The sequence below is a fragment of the Metarhizium robertsii genome (assembly GCF_000187425.2).
Source record: "Metarhizium robertsii ARSEF 23 chromosome Unknown MAA_Scf_4, whole genome shotgun sequence".
Classification (NCBI taxonomy): domain Eukaryota; kingdom Fungi; phylum Ascomycota; class Sordariomycetes; order Hypocreales; family Clavicipitaceae; genus Metarhizium; species Metarhizium robertsii.
In genome coordinates, this window is record NW_011942182.1 from 1,171,178 (window position 1) to 1,193,358 (window position 22,181).

General features: G+C 54.5%; 8 protein-coding genes across 8 annotated transcripts; 3 read left to right on the plus strand and 5 right to left on the minus strand.

Annotated features, from left to right (window-relative positions):
* Positions 1–293: 293 nt before the first annotated feature.
* On the minus strand, positions 294–4,184 carry MAA_08186 (late embryogenesis abundant protein; the record flags this gene model as incomplete). Its single annotated transcript, XM_007826184.1, has 3 exons — positions 294–443; positions 499–672; positions 738–4,184. The coding sequence occupies 3 exons, from the start codon at positions 4,182–4,184 to the stop codon at positions 294–296; spliced, it is 3,771 nt and encodes a 1,256-aa protein (XP_007824375.1).
* Positions 4,185–5,078: 894 nt separating this feature from the next.
* MAA_08185 (LEA domain protein) lies at positions 5,079–5,891 on the minus strand (the record flags this gene model as incomplete). Its single annotated transcript, XM_007826183.1, has 1 exon — positions 5,079–5,891. The coding sequence occupies one exon, from the start codon at positions 5,889–5,891 to the stop codon at positions 5,079–5,081; it is 813 nt and encodes a 270-aa protein (XP_007824374.1).
* Positions 5,892–6,794: 903 nt separating this feature from the next.
* Positions 6,795–7,502, minus strand: MAA_08184 (uncharacterized protein; the record flags this gene model as incomplete). Its single annotated transcript, XM_007826182.1, has 2 exons — positions 6,795–7,223; positions 7,317–7,502. The coding sequence occupies 2 exons, from the start codon at positions 7,500–7,502 to the stop codon at positions 6,795–6,797; spliced, it is 615 nt and encodes a 204-aa protein (XP_007824373.1).
* Positions 7,503–8,205: 703 nt separating this feature from the next.
* Positions 8,206–8,676, plus strand: MAA_08183 (uncharacterized protein; the record flags this gene model as incomplete). Its single annotated transcript, XM_007826181.2, has 2 exons — positions 8,206–8,242; positions 8,303–8,676. 2 exons carry the CDS (start codon positions 8,206–8,208, stop codon positions 8,674–8,676), a joined length of 411 nt encoding a protein of 136 aa, XP_007824372.2.
* A 1,923-nt stretch (positions 8,677–10,599) lies between these two features.
* MAA_08182 (uncharacterized protein) lies at positions 10,600–11,607 on the plus strand (the record flags this gene model as incomplete). The annotated part of the gene is made up of 2 exons (XM_007826180.1): positions 10,600–11,126; positions 11,211–11,607. 2 exons carry the CDS (start codon positions 10,600–10,602, stop codon positions 11,605–11,607), a joined length of 924 nt encoding a protein of 307 aa, XP_007824371.1.
* A 3,634-nt stretch (positions 11,608–15,241) lies between these two features.
* Positions 15,242–18,208, plus strand: MAA_08181 (uncharacterized protein; the record flags this gene model as incomplete). Its single annotated transcript, XM_007826179.2, has 1 exon — positions 15,242–18,208. One exon carries the CDS (start codon positions 15,242–15,244, stop codon positions 18,206–18,208), a length of 2,967 nt encoding a protein of 988 aa, XP_007824370.2.
* Positions 18,209–18,627: 419 nt separating this feature from the next.
* On the minus strand, positions 18,628–18,928 carry MAA_08180 (uncharacterized protein; the record flags this gene model as incomplete). Its single annotated transcript, XM_007826178.1, has 2 exons — positions 18,628–18,809; positions 18,886–18,928. 2 exons carry the CDS (start codon positions 18,926–18,928, stop codon positions 18,628–18,630), a joined length of 225 nt encoding a protein of 74 aa, XP_007824369.1.
* Positions 18,929–19,844: 916 nt separating this feature from the next.
* On the minus strand, positions 19,845–21,579 carry MAA_08179 (transcription factor Tos4; the record flags this gene model as incomplete). Its single annotated transcript, XM_007826177.2, has 2 exons — positions 19,845–19,877; positions 19,930–21,579. The coding sequence occupies 2 exons, from the start codon at positions 21,577–21,579 to the stop codon at positions 19,845–19,847; spliced, it is 1,683 nt and encodes a 560-aa protein (XP_007824368.2).
* Between the last annotated feature and the right edge of the window lie 602 nt (positions 21,580–22,181).

Below are 22,181 nucleotides of genomic sequence, written 5' to 3' on the forward strand. Positions count from 1 at the left end.
CTTCACTCAAGTTAGTTACATGCTCGCTTTGGCCAGCGCTCCCAATCTATACGCGTCCTTGTCGCACGCGTAGCGGATTGTATGTGTAGAAAACGCAAGTGCTGTGACGTGAATGAAGCCCAGAAACAGATGTGCCTGCCATACACGAAACAACAGAACATAATCCTGCCACAGGGACAGGAATTCGACAGGCAAGTCATGGCATGTCTCTTCGCTCCATGATAAGAGTTGTCGAAACGCATGGATTCATCGTATTCGTCAACCATCATTACATACAAAACTAAAACTACACACTAAAAGAGAGTTGTTTTCTTCTTATCCTTGTCCTTCTTCCCGGTCAAGGCACTCGTAACACTACCCAACCCAAGGCCCTCAAGCACCCTGTTAAGACCAAGTGTGCCAAGCAAATTGTCCACCAAGCCACCGAGACCCAAACCGCTCAACTAATACAGAGTTAGCCCGTACACGACCAAGTGGGAAAGCAACAAAGAGACTTACCAGACGGCCAACAAGGCTAAGAACGCCGTTGAGGAGAAGACCAACTGCTGCGATAATCTGGAACAGCGGCTCGGAGAGGAGGCCCCAAAGAGGATTCAACTCCTTCTTGGCGTGAGGCATACCTTCAATCTTGCGCTTCGCATTGTCAATGGTTTGGGTGATGTCGCCCGTGAGCTAAAAACACGTATTAAAATCACATTCGCCCGACTACATGTACTTTGTGACAATAGGGGACTCACTTCTTTGATAACTTCGGCAAGATGATGCTCCTCGGGGGTCGCATCCTTTGTCGAAGCCTTGTGTTTCGCCTGCCTCTGGATGCGGCCGTCGGGGTCCATGCCCCGGACGACACCGTTGGTCTCGGTGAGGATTTTGCTCCCTTCTTCAATGAGAGGCTTCACCTCTCTGACGAGCTGTTCCTCGTCCAGCTCCTCCTTTGGCGTCCGCTCCGCCCTGTCGACCTTGTCGGTGATCATCCTGAGGATGGGCTTGATCTTGTCGAGAGACTGCTCGATGGAGGCGGCGAGCTGGCCGGCAAGCTTCCTGTCCTTTTCGGCCTGCTCTCGCTTCTCCTTGTCTTCAGCAGACTCCTCTGGTTCGGGCGGAATGTCCTCGAGGAGACTGACGTGGCCAATGGTCATGCCCTTGGAATTGACCACGTCCCCGTCGTCGTCAATCTCCTTTCCGGAGCAAATGTTCAGGTCGCCGCTGACCAGCTTGCCAATGATGTTGCCGTCCTCGTCGACGACGTTGCCCTCGCGGTTGACTCTGCGCCCGGCAAGGGGATCCTTCTTCTTCTCGACCACGGGCTCCTCCCACCGCTCCGCCGTGCCCAGGACGTTGCCGTTCTTGTCGACGACATCGCCGTCCTCGTCCACGGCCCGGCCGTACAAGACCTTGCCGTCGCCGCTGATGAGCCTGCCCACCACGTCACCCGACGGCGTGACCACCTTTCCGTCCCTGGTGACGGTGCAGCCTGACAGTTCTGCAAAGGGTCCCTCGCGAGATCCCTCGCGCTCCGACTCGGGGACCAGTTCGGCGCGTCCTATCTTCTCGCCTGACTCGCTCATGATGTTGCCCTCTTTGTCGCACATGCGGCCGACGAGAGCCTTGACGTTGCCCTCGACGACGCGGCCAAAGATTTGACCGTGAGCGTCGACGACGTTGCCGGCTTTGTTGACTCTCTTTCCGGCCAGGGACGACATGTCGATGACCTCGGGGGGGATTTCCTCTGGCTCGTCCCAGGGCTTGGCCTTGCCGATGACGTTGCCGCGACGGTCGAGAATGTCGCCGTCCTCGTCGACGCGGCTGCCCTTCATGCGCTTGGCGTCGCCTTCAATCACTTCGCCAACCTGCCGGCCCTCGGACATGACACGTCCGTCGCCTTCAACGACGGCATCTGGGAAGTTCTCGAACGGCGCAAATTCCTTGGCTGCTTCATCGCGGTCGGCGTCGGAGATGGGCTCCGCCTTGCCGATGATCTTGCCGGACTCGTTCCAGATTTGTCCTTCTTCATCGGCAGTTCTGCCCATCAACTGTTTGGGGTCGCCGTCAACGAGCCTTCCGATAATGTCCCCCTTGTCATTGACCAAGTTGCCGGCTTTGTTGACCTTGGTGCCTTTGAGTACAGTGAAGTCCAATGGTTTTTCAGCTGCCTCGCCGGCTTCCTCTGCGCCTTCTCCAACCTTGTCCGTGGCCTCATCCTTGGCCTCGTCGAGGGTGCTAGGCTCGGTTTCGTCTAACTTGCCTTCGCCTAGTTGACCCTCTTCAGCCTTGCCCTCGTCGAGGGTCATTTTATCAAGCTCGGTTTCGGCTAACTGATCCTCGCCCAGTTGGCCCTCTTCAGGCTTGCCAGTGGCTTCTTCACCGACGGTTTCTTCGCCTAATGCCCCCTCACTTGGTTGACCCGTGGCTTCATTGAGGGCCATTTTATCAGGTTCGGTTTTGGCTAACTCGTCGTAGCCCGGTTGACCCTCTTCAGTCTTGCCAGCGGCTTCTTCACCGAATGTTTCTTCGCCTAATGCACCCTCACTTGGTTGGCCTGTGGCTTCATCGAGGCCCCTTTTCTTAAGCTCGATTTCGTCCAACTTGCCCTCGCCCAGTTGGTCCTCTTCAGTCTTGCTTGCGACTTCACCCTGGGCTTCACCAAGTGTCTCTTCACCCAGCTTAGACTCGCTTGGTTGGACTTTGTCTTCATCGAGGGCCATTTTATCAGGCTCGGTTTCGGCTAACTTGTCCTCGCCCAGTTGCCCCTCTTCAGTCTTGCTTGTGGCTTCATCCTGGGCCTCACCAACAGCATATTCACCCAATTTATCCTCGCCGGGTTGAACTTTATCCTCAGCGACGGTACCCTCGCCAGGCTTAGCTTCGCCCAGTGTATGTTTGCCGAGTTGACCTTGATCCTTTGCCTCACTGAGGGTGTCTTCACCAGGCTTAGTTTCGCCCAGTGTGTCTTCACCGAGTCGACCTTCACCCCTGCCGGCAATTTCATCCTTCCCCTCGCCGAGGGTGTCTTGGCCAGGCATGGTTTCGTTCACCTTCTCTTCACCCAGTGTATCTTTGCCCAGTTGACTTTCACCCCTGCTGGCGACCTCATCCTTGGCCTCACTGAGAACGTCTTCACCAGGCTTAGTTGCTTCCAACTTGTCTTGGCCCAAGTTGTCCCCGCCAAGCTGACCCTCTCCACGCTCAAGCTCAGCTGCCTTGCCCTGACCAAGCTTGTCATCGCCCGCAACACCTTTGACTTCCTCGAGGGGCTTCTGTCCTTCCGAAGCAGTTTCAACTGTTTCCTTTGAAGACTCGGGAACATCCCCGGCGCCTTCCTCAGGAATAGGTCTCGGGCTCTGGGCGGCCAAGGAGCCGATCTGTTCTCCGGCATCCTCTCCAGCCTCATCCAGAGCAGGCTTGGCAGCACGCTTGTCCTCGGCAGCAGACGTCGCTGCCTCTCCTCCCTTCTGGTCTTGGGGTTTCAACCCTTGCGTCTCAGCGCCGACATCTTCCTGGACAGGCTTGTCTTTGTCCTCCATTTTCACGGGGTTGGGTATCTGGTCTTCGCCGCCAGCAGGTTCTCTGGCCGCTGAGACGCCCTCGCCCATCTGGTCCGCCTCGGGCTTTTGGCCCTGGGAGAACCTGTTGTAGGCGCTCTGCAAGTTTTGGCCATACGACACGGCGTTTCGGATGCTGTCGCCGTACTGCATGGCCGTTCTGGCTTTGCCCAGAACATTCCAGCCGGCGGCGGCGTCCTTCTTCTCGGGAACCTGTGCCGGGACCTGTGTCGGCGTGTAGTTTTCGTCAATGTGGACGTTGGCCAGGCTCTCGCCCAGGTCTGAGACGACGTCTCCCTTGTCCGTCACTGCATCCCCGACCAGCTTCTCGTGGTCCTTGACGTCCAGGACGGTTCCTATGACCTTGCCCGCCTTGTCGATGATTTCCCCCTTGTCGTTGACCACGCCGGCCACGGTTCGAGGGACCGACTCAAGGGCCTCGGTGCCTGCAGCACCCAATGCGGTTAGATCCAAGGTAATAATCAACACTGAGGGTATCAAAGAGCAGCTCGCATCTACTACCACTTGCATGTGTTGGTGGTTTGTGGGCGGCATGCACGACGCACCTTGTTTTTGCTGCTTGTCTCCCTCGGTCCCAGATCCGACTGGGTGGAGGGACGAGAGTGGTTTGGTGACTGGCATAATGCAAGTCGGGAAAAAGCTTGTTACCAAAGTAAACTATGGCAATGTCTTGGACATGCTGTGCCGATCCAGCCATGTTCTCCAGCTATGGGGCGACTTTATACGTGGTAAAAAGCCATTTTGGCAAACAAGTTTTTCTTCCCTTCTGCCTGTCTACATCAGCGGTGTGTAAGAAACCTCTTGATGGGCTCTCGTGCTGTGTTGAGGTCATATGTGAAGCGCATGAAAGTCACACTCCGCCACGCACACGTCACTTTTGGGCGATCACCCCGGATGGAAATAGATGTTTGCACATGGTGACGCAATTCCGATGGGGACCAGATCAGGAACATCGTGGCTGGTGCGTGCGAAGTGTGGCCAACATTGGAACTGAGGCATTGCCAGTGCCTTGTTTTTGACACTCGGTCTGTTCAAAGACAATGGCCACAGAGTCTAGCCGATGCAACCATTGCACGTGGAGGTTGTCAAGTTGTGTCATGGAGGCGGGAAACAGCGGGCCGTTGGAATCTAGTTTCGACGTTGCTTTCAGTCGAGGGTGGACGTAGCCAGATAATAGATTGATTCTTGGACCGAACCCGGTGTGGACGCAGCAACCGACATCGAGCTGCTCGACAGCACGACATGCGACATGCTTGCTAGCCGCGTCGGTTGGCGTTGACGGTGCTGCATGTCATCCGAACTAGCGACGCCTCTGAGGTAACACAGGTCGATCTCTTTCACCACACCTCAAGTCGAACTGTGGCAAAGTGGTTGAGAGGCTGACGTGTGGCCCAGTCCATCCGTCTGTTGATGATGCGGCCATGAGATGGCATTTACAATTTATGTTTGTCTACTCCGTACGTCCTATGGCAACTTCAGACGGGAAATTATGAATGAGGAATTATATTCATGCCATCATTCCCTCTCGCGATGGCGATTGAAAACTGTAGGGATCTTGATAATCAACTGGATGCCATCGTGCGTAGACTTGACATCCAAGTAGATATCCGAAGGGCTTGGAGTCGCCGTCCGGTGAGGCACATCGTCAGCCGCTCCATCTGCTGCCCCTTCCTGCGACTGCTGCTGGCCGCCGGCATCATTGCTTGGGCCTGGGCCTCTCTCTTGCTCTCGCTCTCGCTCTCTGCATCTCGCACAACCGTCCGCGGCAGCCGTCTTATTCTCCTTGGAGTGGTCCTTCATCCTGCCCACAACAGCGCCATGATGGTCGTAGATGTTGCCGGAGTGGTCCATCTTCAGTCTCTTGTTGCTGTGGTCCGGTGCCGCCGTAGACGAGTCCATGTGGTTTTCGGACACATGTCCTGCCACGTCGCCGCTGCCATCGCAAACTCTGCCGTCGCTGGATACAGATCTCCCAACCATGGATGGCAGGTCGCCTTCCACGCGGCCTAGGACGGTGCCGTCCCAGTCGAGGACGTTGCCGAATTCATCCACGCACTTGCCCTCGAGCCCGCGCGCCAGGACAGCCGGGTCGTGGGCAAAGGAGATGTCTGCCGTGATTTTGGGAATCTGTATGGGATTGTTCTGTGCACCTGGGGGGCTCTGGGGTAGTCTCAAGGGGTAAGAAGGGTGGCTGTCCTGCCTTGTATCGGGCAACAATTCGGTTGAATCCGTCTGCGGCGTTGATGTGCCTGACATTTTCTCCTCGGAGCCCTGGTAAAGCATGCTCGGGGTAGGCAGAGGGGAGTAGGTAGGGCCACTATCAGCCATTTCTATTCGTCGTACCAACTTGATGCTGCTTTCGGATGATGCAAGTGGTTATGTCCAAGAGAGAGCTCTGGGAGGGGAATTCTCCAGCTCGAGGCCAGGGCGACAGCTAGGTCTTTGGATGGATTGTTTTCCATGATATCGGCCGCTAGAGGCTCCAGGAGGCTTGTCTCGCATCTAGCAGCGGTCCTTGGTCACAGTGAATAGGTTAATGACGGACGGAAGTAGGCAAATCGTGCCGCCTGGGGCGTAAACGAGGCAAGGATTAAATCCACTCCGATGCCTCGGACGAATGTTTTGGCTCCATACCACCCACAGTGTGAAAAGCGGCAAATTGTGGACTCGTGGCGGCCGCCATTGAGGAAATCCATGGTCGAATCGTCATCATGCGCAAAGCCGGAAAGAGAGACCAACCCGGAGCTTTTGGCCCGCTTCAGATCGTTAGTTGGACCAACAAATATCCATGTCCACGATTCTATCCTCGTATGCCTCAAGTAGCCAAATTCAGCATGGGCTGCATATTCAACCCGACTTGACTGGGCGCCAAACATGTTCGACCCGCCCGCTTCCTTGGAGATCAGCGCCGTCAAGCCGACACTTGCGTCAAGGTTACGTTTTGATATCTCGTATAGTGCGGAGTTGGCAGACTATTTCCTATTTGTCCATGAACCAGTCTACGCTACTATGCGATGGCACGCCTGATACACCTGATGTGTTGAAATGCTTTCCGCCTCCGCTCTACTCGGGTGTGGTTGATATTCAATTCTACTTGTACGGAGTACAGATACAACGGAATCATGTTACAAAATTACTTATACAGTGAGTTATGATACTCTTCAAGCCTTGATTCGCGGCCCCGTCTTCCTTTTGTACTTCATACGCGGCCCTTCGCCTCCAAAGTCGTAATCACTCCTCCCCATCTCGTATGTAGGTACTTTCCAGTCCCAGTACCGGCTTTCGATGAAGCATGACGGATCCCGCGAGTCCTTGCTGCTCGCTGTCGCCGTCTGCCTCGGGATCCCAGTACAATATCCACCTCTCCACACCATGATGCTCCCGTCTCCTTGCCATGAATCCCCCCGTGTTCCCGTCCAAGGTGAGAAACCGCTCGTCTTCGCTCCAGCCCCATGGGCCTACAATGTGGCCCAGAGTGTCCTTTCGGGAGCCATACTCCAACGCGTGCGTGTCCCGGTTGACGTAGATCCAGTTGAGCACGGGCGGCTCATCCTGGATGCTGCTCACCAGCCCCAGGTGCTGCTCCTCGCCGGGATACTTGAAGTGAAAGCCGCAAAACTTGTGTCCGTCGACATTCTCCCCCGGAAACTCGAGCACGAGCTGTGTTCAATCTTAGCCAGAAAACAGAAAAAAATCCCTAAAAGCAGCCAAATTTTTCCAAACGGGTTCCGATACGCCGGCCGTGGCACTCACCTTGCCGTCTTTCAGGAAACAGGTGGGCATGGCATCGCTCAAGGGGCTCTCTCCAACAAACGACGCTGCTAGATGAATCTTTTCTTGCTCTTTGGAAGCAGCATTTTGTCGCTTCTGCGCACTCACAGCCTCGCCGACGCCCGTGATGGTCGGTATGGCAGTGATGGTAAGAAGCCCAATGACCATGATGGTGTTGTGTAAATGGGGGGGTGTATTCCGTATCCAAACCAGCAGTAACTTGGCTTGCAATATTGAGAGCCTGTGGGGGGAGCCATGACGTCTCCTTGGGAGGTTTTATTCCTGCTTCCAGACAATCCCCTTGTTCCATGATGCTGTTCCGCGCTGCCATGCGCCGTCTCTCCGCCACCGTTTCGCCTCTCACGCCCCCCTCCCCTGTCCCTTCATGTCGTCGATCGATCTGGGGCTAAGCCATCTCCAACCGTCAAGCCGGAGATGTTGTCATCGGGTGCTTGTCGAAGGTGCGTCATCTCCTTCAGCCACCAGCTTCCCCCCGTCCCACTCGACCAACTACCAACTTTTGTCGTGTGCTCAAACAGGTTTACACAGCCCGTATGATATACTTGTCGGCTATAATATCCGTAAATATAGTACCCTTGTGTCATGACATCACATCACATCCAACCAGTAATCCTGTTTCGATGAAGTTGATAAAAGAACCATAAGAGAGAAACCCTCAACTAGACATCACAGTGTCTTGTTTTCAAACCCCATACCCAACAATCACTTTTCATACACTCCATACTACCAGCATTGTACCCAGCCTCCTCGGCAACATCTAACAAAACCCATCATGGCTGTAAATGTAGGTCTCGCTGCCAGAGCCCACTCGACCATCTGCCATGTGCTGACGTTACCGTAGAACCCAGCAATGGAGAAGGAAAAGGAGCATAATCAGCAAGGCAGCGGTTAGTTGCACCACGGGCAGACCATCCCTCGCAGGGGCACCACTAACACGGCCCGTATAGAGTCCGAGAATGAAAATCAAGAAGACGACACCGGCCCGCACATCAGCAACGAGAGCACCGCGGAGGAGGAGCAGGAAGAGGAGCAGGCCGTACAGCCGGCGCGGCCTACCAAGACGGCGACGAGGAAGCGCAAGCGTCCCCTCAATGACCCCTGGGAGGACGAGGACCGGCAAAACCAGATGGTTGCACGGCAGCAGCGGCAGCAGCAGCAGCAACAGCAGCAGATGCCGCCGCCCATGCCGCAGCAGCAAATGATGGCTGCGCCGAAAGACGAGAAGAAGAACCCGCTGAAACTGCGTCTTGATTTGAACCTGGACGTGGAGATTGAGCTGCGTGCCAAGATTCACGGCGACGTGACCCTCGCTTTGCTGTAAGTCTTTTCGTAGGGGTGTGTTTTTTGCGAGACTATAACATGCTGACTTGGTTTGTAGGGATATGGGTTAGTGCGTGATGAAGAAGTTTGAAGAACTGGGCTAGAGTTGGAATGACTACGCTATTGGTAATATAATATGAGTTGTGGCTTATGAGAATATTGTGACGGTTGCGTTGCAAGTACATACATGTTGCCATGTCTTTTAGGGTTGTCCCTGAAACTTTGATGCCCGTGTGCCGTGCGCCAGAAACGACCGCAGAGCTTGCTGGTCAGCAAGATTACCATGTCGTAGAAAGTGGCAAGTAAACGCGGTAGATGTAGACGCAGGCCGTTTCCTCGTCTTGGAAGTCAATGCCTCGTCTTTGCCATGCTCGGTATTTAGACTCGGCAATTCCCTAAATAAAAAACACCAGACGCCATGTTCATAGTGCACAGGGTAACTAGACCGTTTTCATACGACTATTGGTACTGCCCGACCTTCAAGTTTGAATTTGCGTTATTGTCTGCTATGCACTTACGAGGGGTAGGTCGAACCAAGGGGTTGAAAAGTTACAATCATCATTTTACTTGTTCTGCGAGTAATGCAGCAACCTCGGCCAAGGGAGTGTATGACCTGACTCTGACTCGATTTGCTCTTCTTGACAAGTGCAACGTGATGGGTGTAAGAGGCAGATGTTGGCACTGCGGTCGCTTGAGATGACTTGATAACTTGGGGATGCACCACATTTCGGGTCGCACGCGGGCCGCAGCCATAATCTAGCAGCCCAAAATCCGACGAATGATGGATCCAGTCGCTGGCGCAACCTGATGGCGAGTTTCATTCACATTACTCGGTGCGGGGGATGAAATGAAAAGTGTCAACTGGTAGGTTGCCAACTCGTGTGGTGGAGGAACTTATAAGTGAGGGCCCGGGCCAAAAGGTCAATACATAAGTATACATATGTATTGACTTGACCAGTTGACATGTCGACTATTGACTCGACCCAAGTTGACCAGATCCGGCAGCTGGCTACGCGCTCGGTACACTGATATATGTACATGTACGTCTGACTGCCAGGAGTAACGAATGGAGCCAAAGACAGGTAGTCATCGCCTTGACTGATGGGGGGCGTCCTTATGCCGACTGCAAGGGGCTTTCTCGGTTTCGTCGTATTGGCGCCAACACATGCAGAGTTGACACTTGACACATCACCAGGCAGGGCTGAGAAAGGACCATCAATGATCTTTGAGAAGTTGCCCCGATTAGCGAAATCCCATCTCCGCCCCTTTCAACTACTATGGACCAAAAAAATAAGTGACATTTACTAGTTTACCTGCGGCGGCAATGCAAAAAGGTCAACTGGGCCATGTTGATGTGCGCCCCTTTTCCATCTCCAAATCCCCTCGAGAAACAACACCAATCACCTTGCTCACACTTCAGCCGTAGACCAGGTCATATCAAATGATGCCGCCAAATGCAACCACAGGGTGTTCAGCCCCTCATCTCGCTCGCAGATCTCCGACGATCTTGCCCTGCCGAGGCGATGGCTCCCGCATGGGTGTCGACGATTCTATTCATCCGCCTTACGCTTGAGCCTCATGCCGACGGCCACGTCTTTTTTTTTTTTTTTTTTTCGGAGAGCACTGCCATGGCAACTCGCTCACTGACCAAGCTAATGCCGGCTCAAATTCAGCCTCGAGCTGTCTTGTCCTTCCACGGGCCCAGTCAAATCCGCCCAGTGAATTTGGAGGGTTGATCTCATTCTCAAATCCCTGATCATCTCACTCATCAAGTTCCTCTCTTTTTTTTTTTTGATGAATTCCTACCATGACCCGTCTCACCCCTCCTCTCAGCAGTCACTTCACAGCTTGAAGCCTCTCATCCCCCGACTCGTCTCGTCCACGACGACAACACAAAGTAAAGGCAGAAACTGAGCAATCACCAATGGCGAGCCGCAACCCCTTTGAGAGTAACGACCATGACGACCCCGATGCTCACGCCCCCGAGGCCGTCGGCACGCTGTCGCCAATGACACCGCAGTCAAATCTCGAGAATGAACTGCAGACCAAGTACCAGTCCGCGCGCAGCTCGGAGCGACAGCCACCGCCCCCGAGGCCCGCCGACTCCGAGAAGGAGGTCGTCAACCTCGAGCACGACAGCGCTCTCAAGCACGTCGTCCCACTAGAGCTAACATCAGAGTATCCCGAGACGGCGACCGTCGCGAGCCCCCCGACGCCCCGGGCCACGGATGCCGACACCCTAAAAGCCAGGTCCACGTCGGACGCTGCGCCCGAGGCCCTGCCCCCCGGAGGCCAAGGCCGCCCAAGCAAGGGCCCGCGGATCCTGGGAATGAGCAAAAAGGCGTTCCTGATCCTCGTCGCCGTCACCATCATCGTCGTCGCGGCCGCCGTGGGGGGTGGCGTAGGCGGCGCCGCTGCGTCTTCAAAGAAGCCGGACGCCACTCCCGCGAGGTGAGTTTCTTCGTTTCCTTCTTTTCCCTTCCCATCCTCAACTACGGGACATATATGAGAGTCGATGCTCACGCGCGTCGACAGCGCATCGTCAAGCACGCCCGCGGCCACGACGTCGGGCGCGGCGCCCTCGCAGACGGTCCAGTTCCTCAGCAACCAGACCTGGCCGCAGGGGTATGCCTTTGCCTTCCAGGGCTTCTCGCGGCCCAACTTCACGGGCGCGGCGACGCGGATCCTCACCGGCGACGGGGGCGCCAGCGCCGCCGGCGACTTTGACTTTGACGTCCACAGCTACGTCTGGGTGCCTAACATTGGCAACTGCTGCGTCAACTTTTGCGCCAACGCCACTAGGCTGGGGTACATAGGGTACAGGTGCACCCCTGTGAGGAAGAATGAGTCGTCGGAGGCGGTGGCGCGGGCGTTTGTCTGGTGTGATAACACGCATAGCGATGCGATTGCCGAGTCGAAGGGGTGCTCATAGGCTCATGGCGCAGCGTTGGTTCTTTTATTTTGCGTGTGTTTATTATTTCATAGTCGTCTTTGGAGTCGTCTGCGAGCGCTGGCAGAATACTTGGTCTAATTTGCTGGAAGAGGGAGTTTTGGGTCGGAGAGATGGGTGGAAACTAGGGCTGTGTGTTTTCCAGGGGTTTTCGTACACTATATATACTTGTGTAATGAACATATTTCTTCTTCTGTTATGGCTGATGGCTGAATCTAAAGTTCTTGCCATTGCTGTTTGATATGCCTCTCATTCCTTGAGAGTAGGCTACGTGGGTTCTGGTTCTGGTTTGTTATAGAGTAATAAAGGGTAGGCGTTACGGCGGGGATTGTTTATGGTTTCTTTTCTTTTCTTTTTTTTTGTTGTTTTTGGTTTCTTTTTTTTTTTTTTTTTATTGTTTATGGTTTCTTTTCTTTTCTTTTTTTTTTTCCCTTCCCTTTTTTAAAATACTAGTAATAATAAAAGAAAACATGGATGGGCCCTCTGGTCCCCACCCTATCCCTCCAGAGTCAAGTTCATGACAGTTTCTAACCTTTTCGCGACCGGTTCGCACTACACACCACCATGACTGCTTCCATCGCAGACATAGTAAACAGTGGCGGCCGGGTTTCGCTCTTGCTCGATATTGGTTTAGCGCGGCACGGCTGAAATGGTCTAGCCTCGCCAAGTTGTTGTGCATGAGGTGGCTGCATTCTACCCTCCAAATATAGCATAATCGAACGTGCACTCATTGCATAAGATGCAAATTCTGCAATTCCTACCACGCACGGCATCGAATGTTCCATTGGCAAAGAAGGAAGTTACACGGCATGGTCCACAGATGAGCTTAATGGCTGCGTGGAAATTGAATTGCGATAAATTTGCCAGTCTCGGAATGATTTTGTCGGCTTGGTGGCGATGGGGTTTTTGAGGCAGCTCTTCAATCAGCTCTTCGACGAATGAGATCGACTTGACATCTACTAGGGAAACTGTCAGGCCCGTGTGAACATAGATGAGTTCAGGTGTCAGGTGTTTTTTTGTTTTGTTTTCGAGACAAATGATAATACGAGCATGACACAAGTATCGTGCAAGCATAGCATCTTCCCTTTTATATGAGAAACTTCATCATATTTGTCATGGCCGTCATGGACCGTGACAAGCATCGCTCGTCGGATACCTCAGACTTCCATGGCCTTGTCCGAACCAATGATATATGTTCATCATGGCCACAGACTTCTAGAGTGCAGAGAGCAGCGCACTTCCCAGGTTTGAGGACCTCTACTACGATCGATGCATAGACTCCCAAAAGACGGAGGGTCTATACATCCTTGGACACCATGTGAAAGAAGAGGGAAGCATGACGTAGTGAGCGCCGAGCTGCCGAATTGGATATCTTGTCGACAGCCAGCAGTCACGAATTGGGACACGCGAGCAATAACCGCAATGGATTTGTGGCGCCGCATGTAGCAATACAATCTCTGCCATAGTACTCAACTGCCAGTGGAAGCGTTTTTCTCCTCTCCATACTTCTTTTGTCTTTCTCTATTGGGATGTCGAAAGACGTTTTCGGATGACTGGGCGGTGCAAGTTTGGTGCGCAGGCGCGAGATAAAAGTTTATTAGCTGACATGTGCCGCGACTGATGCAAAAACGACTGTACGCTGAGACGATTTTGGCACCGTTTTGGAGCTTGGGGGTTGAAGACGTGGTTCGTGTTTCCACACAAGGTGCATGCAGTCGTAAAGATAAAGAGAGAACATTTGCAGTCCAACGTCCCTTGGCCAACACACCAGCCGGCTGTCTGCCAACAACCTTGAGCGGCCGCGGGATCGACAGGTTCATCCACGCCAAACAGAGCCATCTTTGCCATGAGCACCCCAGGCCCCGACTCCATGCTCGATATGCCGCCATCGTGGACCTCGGTGGTTCAAGGTAGACTTGAGGCAAGAACCGGACTCGAAACCAGTTTCACTGTTAGGTCACTAGGTGTTGGCGGCGGGGGAGTCGCTGGCGTGTCTCTGCCCCGGATTTCCGCATTTGGATGAGGTGGCGGAGGGAGAGCCACCCGCTGGTGGGACAGTGGGCCGTTGACTAACGCTTACGGTATGCTTACTGGTTGGCCTTGGGCAGTGGCTCCGCCAATGCCCCGCCAGTTTTTCAACGCAGCGAGTTCAGCCCCCCACTGGCCAGGGGCTGTTCAAGCCTGTGAATGGATGTTACAGCGCATGGAGGCGCCGACTTTTGCCGCTGTCCAGCCTACAGGTGCAGATGCTACGCTGACGAGAGATACTGGAAAAAGACGCACCAGCATTCAATGTTGGTAAGAAGGACTGAGTGACCCAAGTATGGCAGAATATGTATGGGTACCTACTAAGTACCTAGGTAGTATACTCCGTCACATCATAGTCTAGAGCGCGATAGGAGAGCATCTGGTCTGGTCAAATACTTTTTCTGTTCTCCAGTAGATAATGAATACGTTGTTGCCGGGATTCAATGTCGCCATGGGTGGTTGGTCATCCGGGTGCAGCAGACATCGGCTGACAACGTTCAACACCAGGAGCCCAAGGGACAGGTCAACTATGCCGACAGGGTTTCGCAGGCAACCAGACTCCACTGGGCCGACCGGACGCCTAGATGCCATTGACTGCACCAGACAAAACATGCCCAACGTTCAAGTGCGGAGGTGGAGCAATTGGGAGAACGCGACAAAGAAAGATAGTGCTTTGTTCAATGATGCTGTTCCGTGTTCTGTATCCAACCAAGGCTTCAATGCAGCTTCGCCTCGCCAGCGCCATGTCCAAGCTGCAGCATCCCCCCTCAGACCAGCCGGCGGCTTGTTGGTTTGTTCCTGGAGAATTATCTGCACCTTGGTCTGCGTCGCATCAGCCGATATCTGAAGCCCCATGCATCGACCCGACATGTTCCTTGCCGCGCCTCCAATCACCAGTCGTGTGGCCAGATCCAAGCCGAGCCCAGTCGACGAGCTTGTTGTGTACCTTTGTACCACGCACCTTCCCCAAGCTGTCACGCCCTCATCGACAAGCCTGAGAGTCCTTCAGTCCTTCGCCGCCTAACCCTGCGTCTGCATCTTCTCTTTTGTAGCCGCGTTCCCGGCTTCATCTTGCACAATCAAGGCCAAAGCCCTGACTGTTCTCACGACGTGCATGTGCTCACGACGAGCACGCGCGCTCAGCACAGACCAGCAATCCCCCTGTCGATTGATGCCGGCGCTGACGTCGTTGTTCAATCCGCTGCTGCTCTGCTACGTGCTCGGGTACTTTGGGTGCCTCGAATCCGCCCCGCATTTCCGATTCCCACCTCGCCCGCCTCTTCCACTTCAACCAGACCATCCCTGTCACATGTGGCTGTCTGTCCGGCTGTCACTCCGGTTCTAAGCCCTTCGCCATCGTGTGCCCTCATCGTTACACCTGGAGCCTCCTTCTCCTTCCCCTCAATCTCTCCCTCCTCTTCTTTCTCTCCTCCTTACTTATCAGCTTCAAGCCCGTCGCCGCCAAGTATTGTCCTGTTGTTAGGCCCTGCAGACCAATGCGCAAGGTACTAGATCTCTGACGCTTGCTTGAACGGCTCACTTGCCTAGCAGTCTGACGGCCCAGCAGCACCTTGATTCGCCGCTCATCATGCTCTCCCCCGCAACGTCGAATTTAACGTCTCGCGTTAATGGTCTGTCTGCGGTTGCACGCCGCCCGCGGAGATGCATTCAGCTGCCATCTCCTTGCACCGCCGCGCTCATTCGCTCGAGACACCGGCAATGCAGGACCTTGTGGTTCGGGGCCTGGGCTAGGGACTGTGATGGAGATGCCTATCACAATTCTCGACGCCGCCATCGCGCCCATCGCTATCGATACATGGAGTCTGTAAACCGCAGGCTATCTTGGGACAACAAGCCTCGCCATGACAGTATTCAGACTGCTATGAAGTCGGCGTTTGCTCACATCGCCCATGGCCCCACCAAATACATCAACGTTCATGACGTCAAGTCATGGTCCGATGAACTCTCCGGCGTGCGCCCGGGGAGAAATATCGAAGACGTCGAGCGCGAGGCAATTGACCATTTGTTCAGCGGCGGAAACAAGGACCGCTCGCAACGTTCAGGACATTGGTCGTCACGCTTGAGCGGCTACCTCCATGGCCGGCAGACTCCAAAGGACGTCACTCCGGAGTCTGTCTTGCACGCCACCACATCGACGGGGGAGCGCTCACAAACTACAGCCGCATCATCCAAATCTCATACGCCATCTGCTTCAAAGGCTGCCGAGCTAAAAGGATACAGGCCACACAAATTCGATGATCCAAATACTCCGCGAAAACTCTCCTCTGAGGAACTCTCCAAGAAGTACAATGATCTCAAAAAATACACCGCCGTGACTTGGAATGAGCCTGATGGCTTGCAAAAGCCCACTCCTGAAGAAAAATCGAAACAGTACAGGGACTTGGACAAATACGCCTCGCCCGACATCTCGAGTGAAACTGCTACCGCAGAAGCGTCTAAGGAGAAATACGATGACCTGAAAAAGTATAAGCCCGTAGAGTGGAACGAGCCAGATGGCCTTCGTAAACAGTCCCCGGAGGAGCTTTCCAAGAACTACGACGACTTGGATAAATATGGCCCTGTTACTTGGAATGAGCCTGATGGACTGCGCGAACTCACCCCCGAGGAACTCTCCAAGAAATATGATGATCTCGACCAATACGGTCCTGTGACCTGGAACGAGCCCGATGGCCTTCGAAATCTCACGCCCGAAGAAGAGTCCAAGAAATATAACGATCTAGACTCGTACAGAACAGGTTTTGTGGCTCCTGATGCCGTTTTAAAAGCTCACGAAGTCAAGCAACAAGACCCCACTCCTAAAGCGGAACCGGTCCCCGCCAAAGTGGTAGTCCCCATGGAGGACCCTGCCAAAGAATACAATGATTTACATAAATATGGACCTGTAAAATGGAACGAGCCGGATGGTCTTCGAAAATTGACTCCCGAAGAGCTATCCAAGAACTATGAGGATTTGCACAAGTATTCTCAGTATCCAAATGCTGGACCGTCAACTCCACGGATTCACCCTGAAGAGGCTTCAAAGCAATACAGTGACTTGCGAAAGTATGACTCGTTCCCCAACGCGGGTCCTATGACGGAGCGTGTCCATCCCGAACTCGCTTCGAAGCAGTACAAGGACCTTTCCAAGTACCCCTCTGCTGGCTACGAAGAGCCTGATAAAACCGAGCATGTTCACCCTGAGGAGCTCACCAAGAACTACACGGACCTGGACAAATACAAGCCCCAATCATTTGATTCGCCATCCACGCCCTACCCGATGCACCCCGAGGAAGCCTCCAAGGCTTATTCCGATTTGAAATCGTACAAGCCGATCAGCCATAATGAGCCCAATGGCAGGCCAATGGAGAAGCTTGACCCTGTGGCAAGCAGCCTCCGAGATTATGACAGTTCAGGGGAGTCTTATTTCGTGCCCAAAACCGCAGATGAAATTCGAGGAGATGTCCTCCGAAGAGCATACCGAAACAGCAAACACACTATGCTCCAAAGAGCCAGATTCCAGCAGGGGAACACCCGAGACTCCAATGGCAAAGACACAAAAGACACTATTGGTCGTCTCGGACAGACAGCTGGTAGTCCCTCCATGACGGGAAATTATGCCAAGGACTTTCCGGATGAATTTGCTACCTCTTGGGATACATCCAACTCGTGGTCAAAAACGACGCTGTTCCCAAAGAACCTAGCCACCAAGGAGCAGGCTAGCAAAGCTGCTGCCGGGGCCGGCCTGCTTGGCTCAGAGAAAGGGGAGGCCGAAGTCTCATCTCTGGATGAGAGTTTTCCCATTGAGTCGTCAAAGCTACAACCTGCGCTGGATAGGAACGGTGGAAGGCGAGCATCCCCAACGGCCATGTCCCCGCTAGAGAGAATGAAGGTAGAAGAGGATCCCTACTCTAGGATCCCCCAGGGGTTGGAGATCAACTGGGACCAAGAGTGTGGTGGCAAGGCCACTTGGCCAACATTTGTGCGTCACCACAAGGGCAAGGCAAACGAGGACTCTTTTGCCGGGTCAGAAGCGAGGGGCGAGAAACAGCCTGTTTTATACAAGTTGCTTGCGTTTGACCCGACCAGTCAGACCATGAGCATTGGCGAAACGTCCTCTGGTGTCATGAACACGGCGGCGCCTGCAACGCCTGCAGAAGTCATGCTTCGAGTGTCGAACCCGTCCAAGTTCTTCCCTTATTTCAGCGCACTACAGGCCGAGGGCTATGAAATCGCGTCGGGTGGCGGCGACGTCCTCGTGTTCCGCAAGGTCCGACCAGGGCCATCGTTCACAGAAAGCTCGGGCTCTACCGTGAACCCCATCGACATGATGGGCCGCTCAGCTGCGAGCAACTTTGCCAGCCCAACCGGCTTTGTCAATTACGAGTCGCCTCAGTATCGCCCCGCGACGTACGGGCAAGGGCCGGAAATCAAAGTTGTAAAGAAGAAGAGGAGCCTTGGGCGCAAGGTGGTGATTGGCACGGCTTGGGTGGCAGGCACGGCTTATGCCGTCAGTGTGGTGGGAGAATACTTTTCCACCGGTGGCAAGCTGTTGTGAGCGCGTTGGAGATGGGTGCAGAGACACATGTATAACGAGGATGAATAGTTTGAATACCCTCGGGGACGCACTCGACTCAGCACAGTTGACGTCTCTACTCTTGTCATTTTTTTTTGTTCACATTTGGCGCTGTGGAGTTGGGACACGGGCATGGCACGACTACGGGATAGGGTACTTTACTTGGCAGCGTTGAAATGTAGCGATTATGTATATTCTGTGAGTGTCCGTCCGTGATGTCCCTTTGTTCTCGTCGTCCATGCATATTGCCGCACTTGGCAGGTCATCCTGGTCCTCTCTCTGTTCCTTGTTTTGTCCGTCACCCATTCCCCAACCGCCCTCCGTTCCGCTCTGTTCCAACTTCCAACTTTTCCCGGCACCGACTGACTGGCACTTAGTTGCGGGCCGTGGGCCGTGGGCCGTTAGGACGTCTTCTCGGTGAACCCGAGCCCCGTCTTGACGCCCTCGACGGCCCTCATCTGCAGGGCGTGCTTCTGGTCCTCCTTGCTCCAGCTCTGGCGCCTGTCGAAGCTGGGCTTCCACGCGTCGGCGGCGGACATGGCCCGCGCCGCCGCGGCCTCGCCGCTCGCTGCTGACGATGGGTCTGGTTGTCGTTGCTGCTGTCAGTATCACGGGACTACATACACACACGGTGGTAAGGGAGGGCGGCAAACACGAACCTGCGGGGTGGAAAGGCCCCTGCGGCGTAGTCTTTTCCGACATTGATGGCGAAAAGTTGAGAATTACCAGTGATTATTTTTTTGGCGGGGGAAAGATTCAGCTGGTCATGACGAAGATTGAAGTGAGGGCCGCGGATGACATGTTTTGCCACTTCACTCGTCGCGGGGTGCTGGCGCAGCTTGCAGCTGCAGCTGCAGCTTGAAGGCTTCGATAGCTTGAGCTTTGACGAATGAGATGCCGGTTCAGTGAGGCCGATGTACGTATTGACGAAATAGTAAAGGCTCGGGCCACACTATCGCCTGGCTGCTTTCATGGCGGCGCATATACTTTCTGATGAAATAGGTGGCGCACTTGCACAGGACGGCACGTAGGATCCAGAGGGCATACTCGGAGCATCCGCCTCTTAAAGGCTTCAAATGTTGTCCAGTGCTCGCAATAAACTCTGGCGGGGCGAAGTAGCACTGAGCCCGAATAATGGAATGACATCAATTGATGTACGAGAGTTCCTGTTTATAGCATGCATCACGCCTCGTACCCTAGAACCACGCTGACATTCCACTTCTTCCTACTCCTCTCGTTCACAAAGTATACGAGTATACATCGCTAACTTGGCCGCGCACAAGACATGGAACCAATTCAGACGCCTTCATCACTCGACAACCCGCTCCCGCCTCCCCCGTACAAGGCCAGAGGGCCAAACACATCCCTCTCAGAGTAATCCCGTAAGCCAAACAATACCAACATCCCCGCCCATCCGACAAGCAAACCAACGCCGGGCTATGCATGGGGTTTTCCTCTTTCGCCTCAGTCTTGATCAAAAAGAACAATGACGAAACCCAAAGACGCCGAAAATGTGCAACCGGAGTCGACTATGTACACGAAATCAAACACCAAGTCATGTTCGTACTAGCGATAATGGATTAAACGTTAAATTTTGTCCCCCCGAAACTTGAAAACGTTACGGTGTCTTGGGACGCTTCCAATAATATTGCTATGGAGTGTGAGCTCCCACTCTTGATGGTAGACGTCAGAGGGTCACAAACCTTGTGCTGCTTTCTGCAGTTGCGGAGACTGGGCTTTCGGAGACCATCGACGACGGCCGCGCGGCGCTGCTCATCGTCGTCTTGTTCTGGGACATAGTAATATTCACTTTCGAGCGCTTTTCCCGCAGCGTCTTTGCCTTGGCGCTTGATTATGCCGATGCAGCGCGTGGCTTCAATGCTGGAGCGGAGAATGTCTCTTGTCAGGCCGGTCTTTTGATCAGCAGGCAGGTTTTGCATGATTGTGGACAGGGGCGTTGATGAAAGACGAGAGAAGGCCAGCTGGTTCACGACATGGTTTGTGACGGCAGGGTCAACCTCGATGGATGGGGTGGGAGTGTGCTCTTTGGAAACACGAGGCGCAACGGGCGGTGATGACGGGATATCATGTATGTCGTTGGCCGAGGTCAAGGTTGTTGTCGTCGTCGTCGTGCATGTGAGCTTGGGATCAGCCACTCGCTTCTTGATGGGTGATGAGGGAACTTCAGACAGCGTCGCAGCCGCGCTCAGCGTCTCACTGGAAGAGACGTTGTGAGGACGCCGATGAAGTAGCTTGGGCTGCTTGGGCGACCGTGTCGATATCGAAGCTAGTCTCCCTGAAATGTTGGCGCCAAAGGGGCCAAACGAGTGAACAATCGGGTCGTTTTCCTCATCAGGGTCATTCTCATCCTCAGGGTCACTCAGCTCGCTGGAGAAGCTGGCAGTGGCATCGGTCCGCATACTGGCAGCGACATCAATAGCATCGTCACCCTTGGGCTCGGGCAGCTCCGGCTCATCCTCGTAAATCTGGATGCCCTCGTCCCGGCTAGCAGTGCCTGGAAGAATGGCCTGGAGTCGCTGGGAGCTTGGCAGGCTGCCCATGGGCGTCGGGCTCTCCGGCGACGTGATACGTGTAGTCCTCCGCAGGGGAGACGACTGCAGCAACGAGGCTCTTCGCATGTGTGATCGTGGAGGGGAGTCATCCCAGCTGGAGTCGGACAGGTTTGCCAGGTTCTCAGCAGCAACGGCACTACGTTTCGGCCACTGAATCATCACACGAGCATCCAACACATCTACCATGAGGTCGGTCCCCTCGGTCTCGCTGGTAAAGCTGTCACCCTTGAAGAGCTCCCAAGTCCGTCCCTGGCAATGCAGCTTCAAGCCGTTCCATCCATTGCAGATAATCTCAATCTTGTTGCTTTCCAGCGGGCTCGGGGCCGGTATATAACGCGCCTTGACGTGGACACGCGACACCAGGCGGTTGGCAGAGAGTTGGAACTGCGAGGAGTTAGACGACCGACCCATGCCTACGGTTTCTCCATTCTCAGGGAGCTCAACAGCCGGCACGGCCGACAGAGGTGCGCGTTCGGAAGTGACGCGGGCCAGGGCAGGTCGGCGAGGCGGCGAGCTGGACAAGATGCCTGTGCTGGAGGTGGGCACAGGCGTGGGATACTTGAAATTTGCACTGGCTGTGTGTTGGCGTTTCAATGGACGAGGAAGTGCCGGAGATGACGAGAGGGGCTCGAAGGCAGGCAGAAGTGACGGTGCAGGCCGCTTTGTGCCAGTCGTGGTTGTTGAGGTTGAGGAACGAGCCAAAGCAGACGTGGAGGCGGATGGCAACGCGGCTTCGTTGCCCGCAGCAGCAGCAGCAGCACGCGGCGGAGATGAGTCCATTATAAGATATTGTTAGTTAATGAAAGTGAATGCAACGGGGCCCCGAGACCATTCTTGCGTGCCACCAAGCAGCTCTCGATGTAATTTTGGATATTTGTCGTCTGTGTCGTCGTGGCTGCCAAGCGCGTAAAGAGGCACGAAAACCAAGGCACCCACCGAGACTTACACGTCGTCGTGACTACAAGAGCTATGCAAATTGGCGTCTGGATGCTCGATGGATATCACCATGGGCCGCAGGAGCAGGTCGGAGGGGTGTATAGACGTTGGCTTCGATTTTGGGCCTTGGGCGTGCGTGGTGCAAGCAGAGGTGCAAGCAGAGGTGCAAACGAGGACGGGCGAGGAGCGGTCGAGAGTATTTTAAACGGGCATGGGCAGAAGCGAAGCGAAGCGGGCAAAGTGGGCTCTGACACGAACGCGATGAAGCGCATCGCGTTGGCGTTGGCGTTGGGGCTGCCCCGAGCCCTGTGCCGCCGTGGCGACTGACTGGCGTTGGCACTCGTTCAGCGGGCTTCCGGGGGGCCTAGCGCACTGGTGCAGGCGACGCATGCGCTGGAGGAGCGGGCGTTTGGCGGCATCGACGCTGTGGCAGCCCCGGCGACATC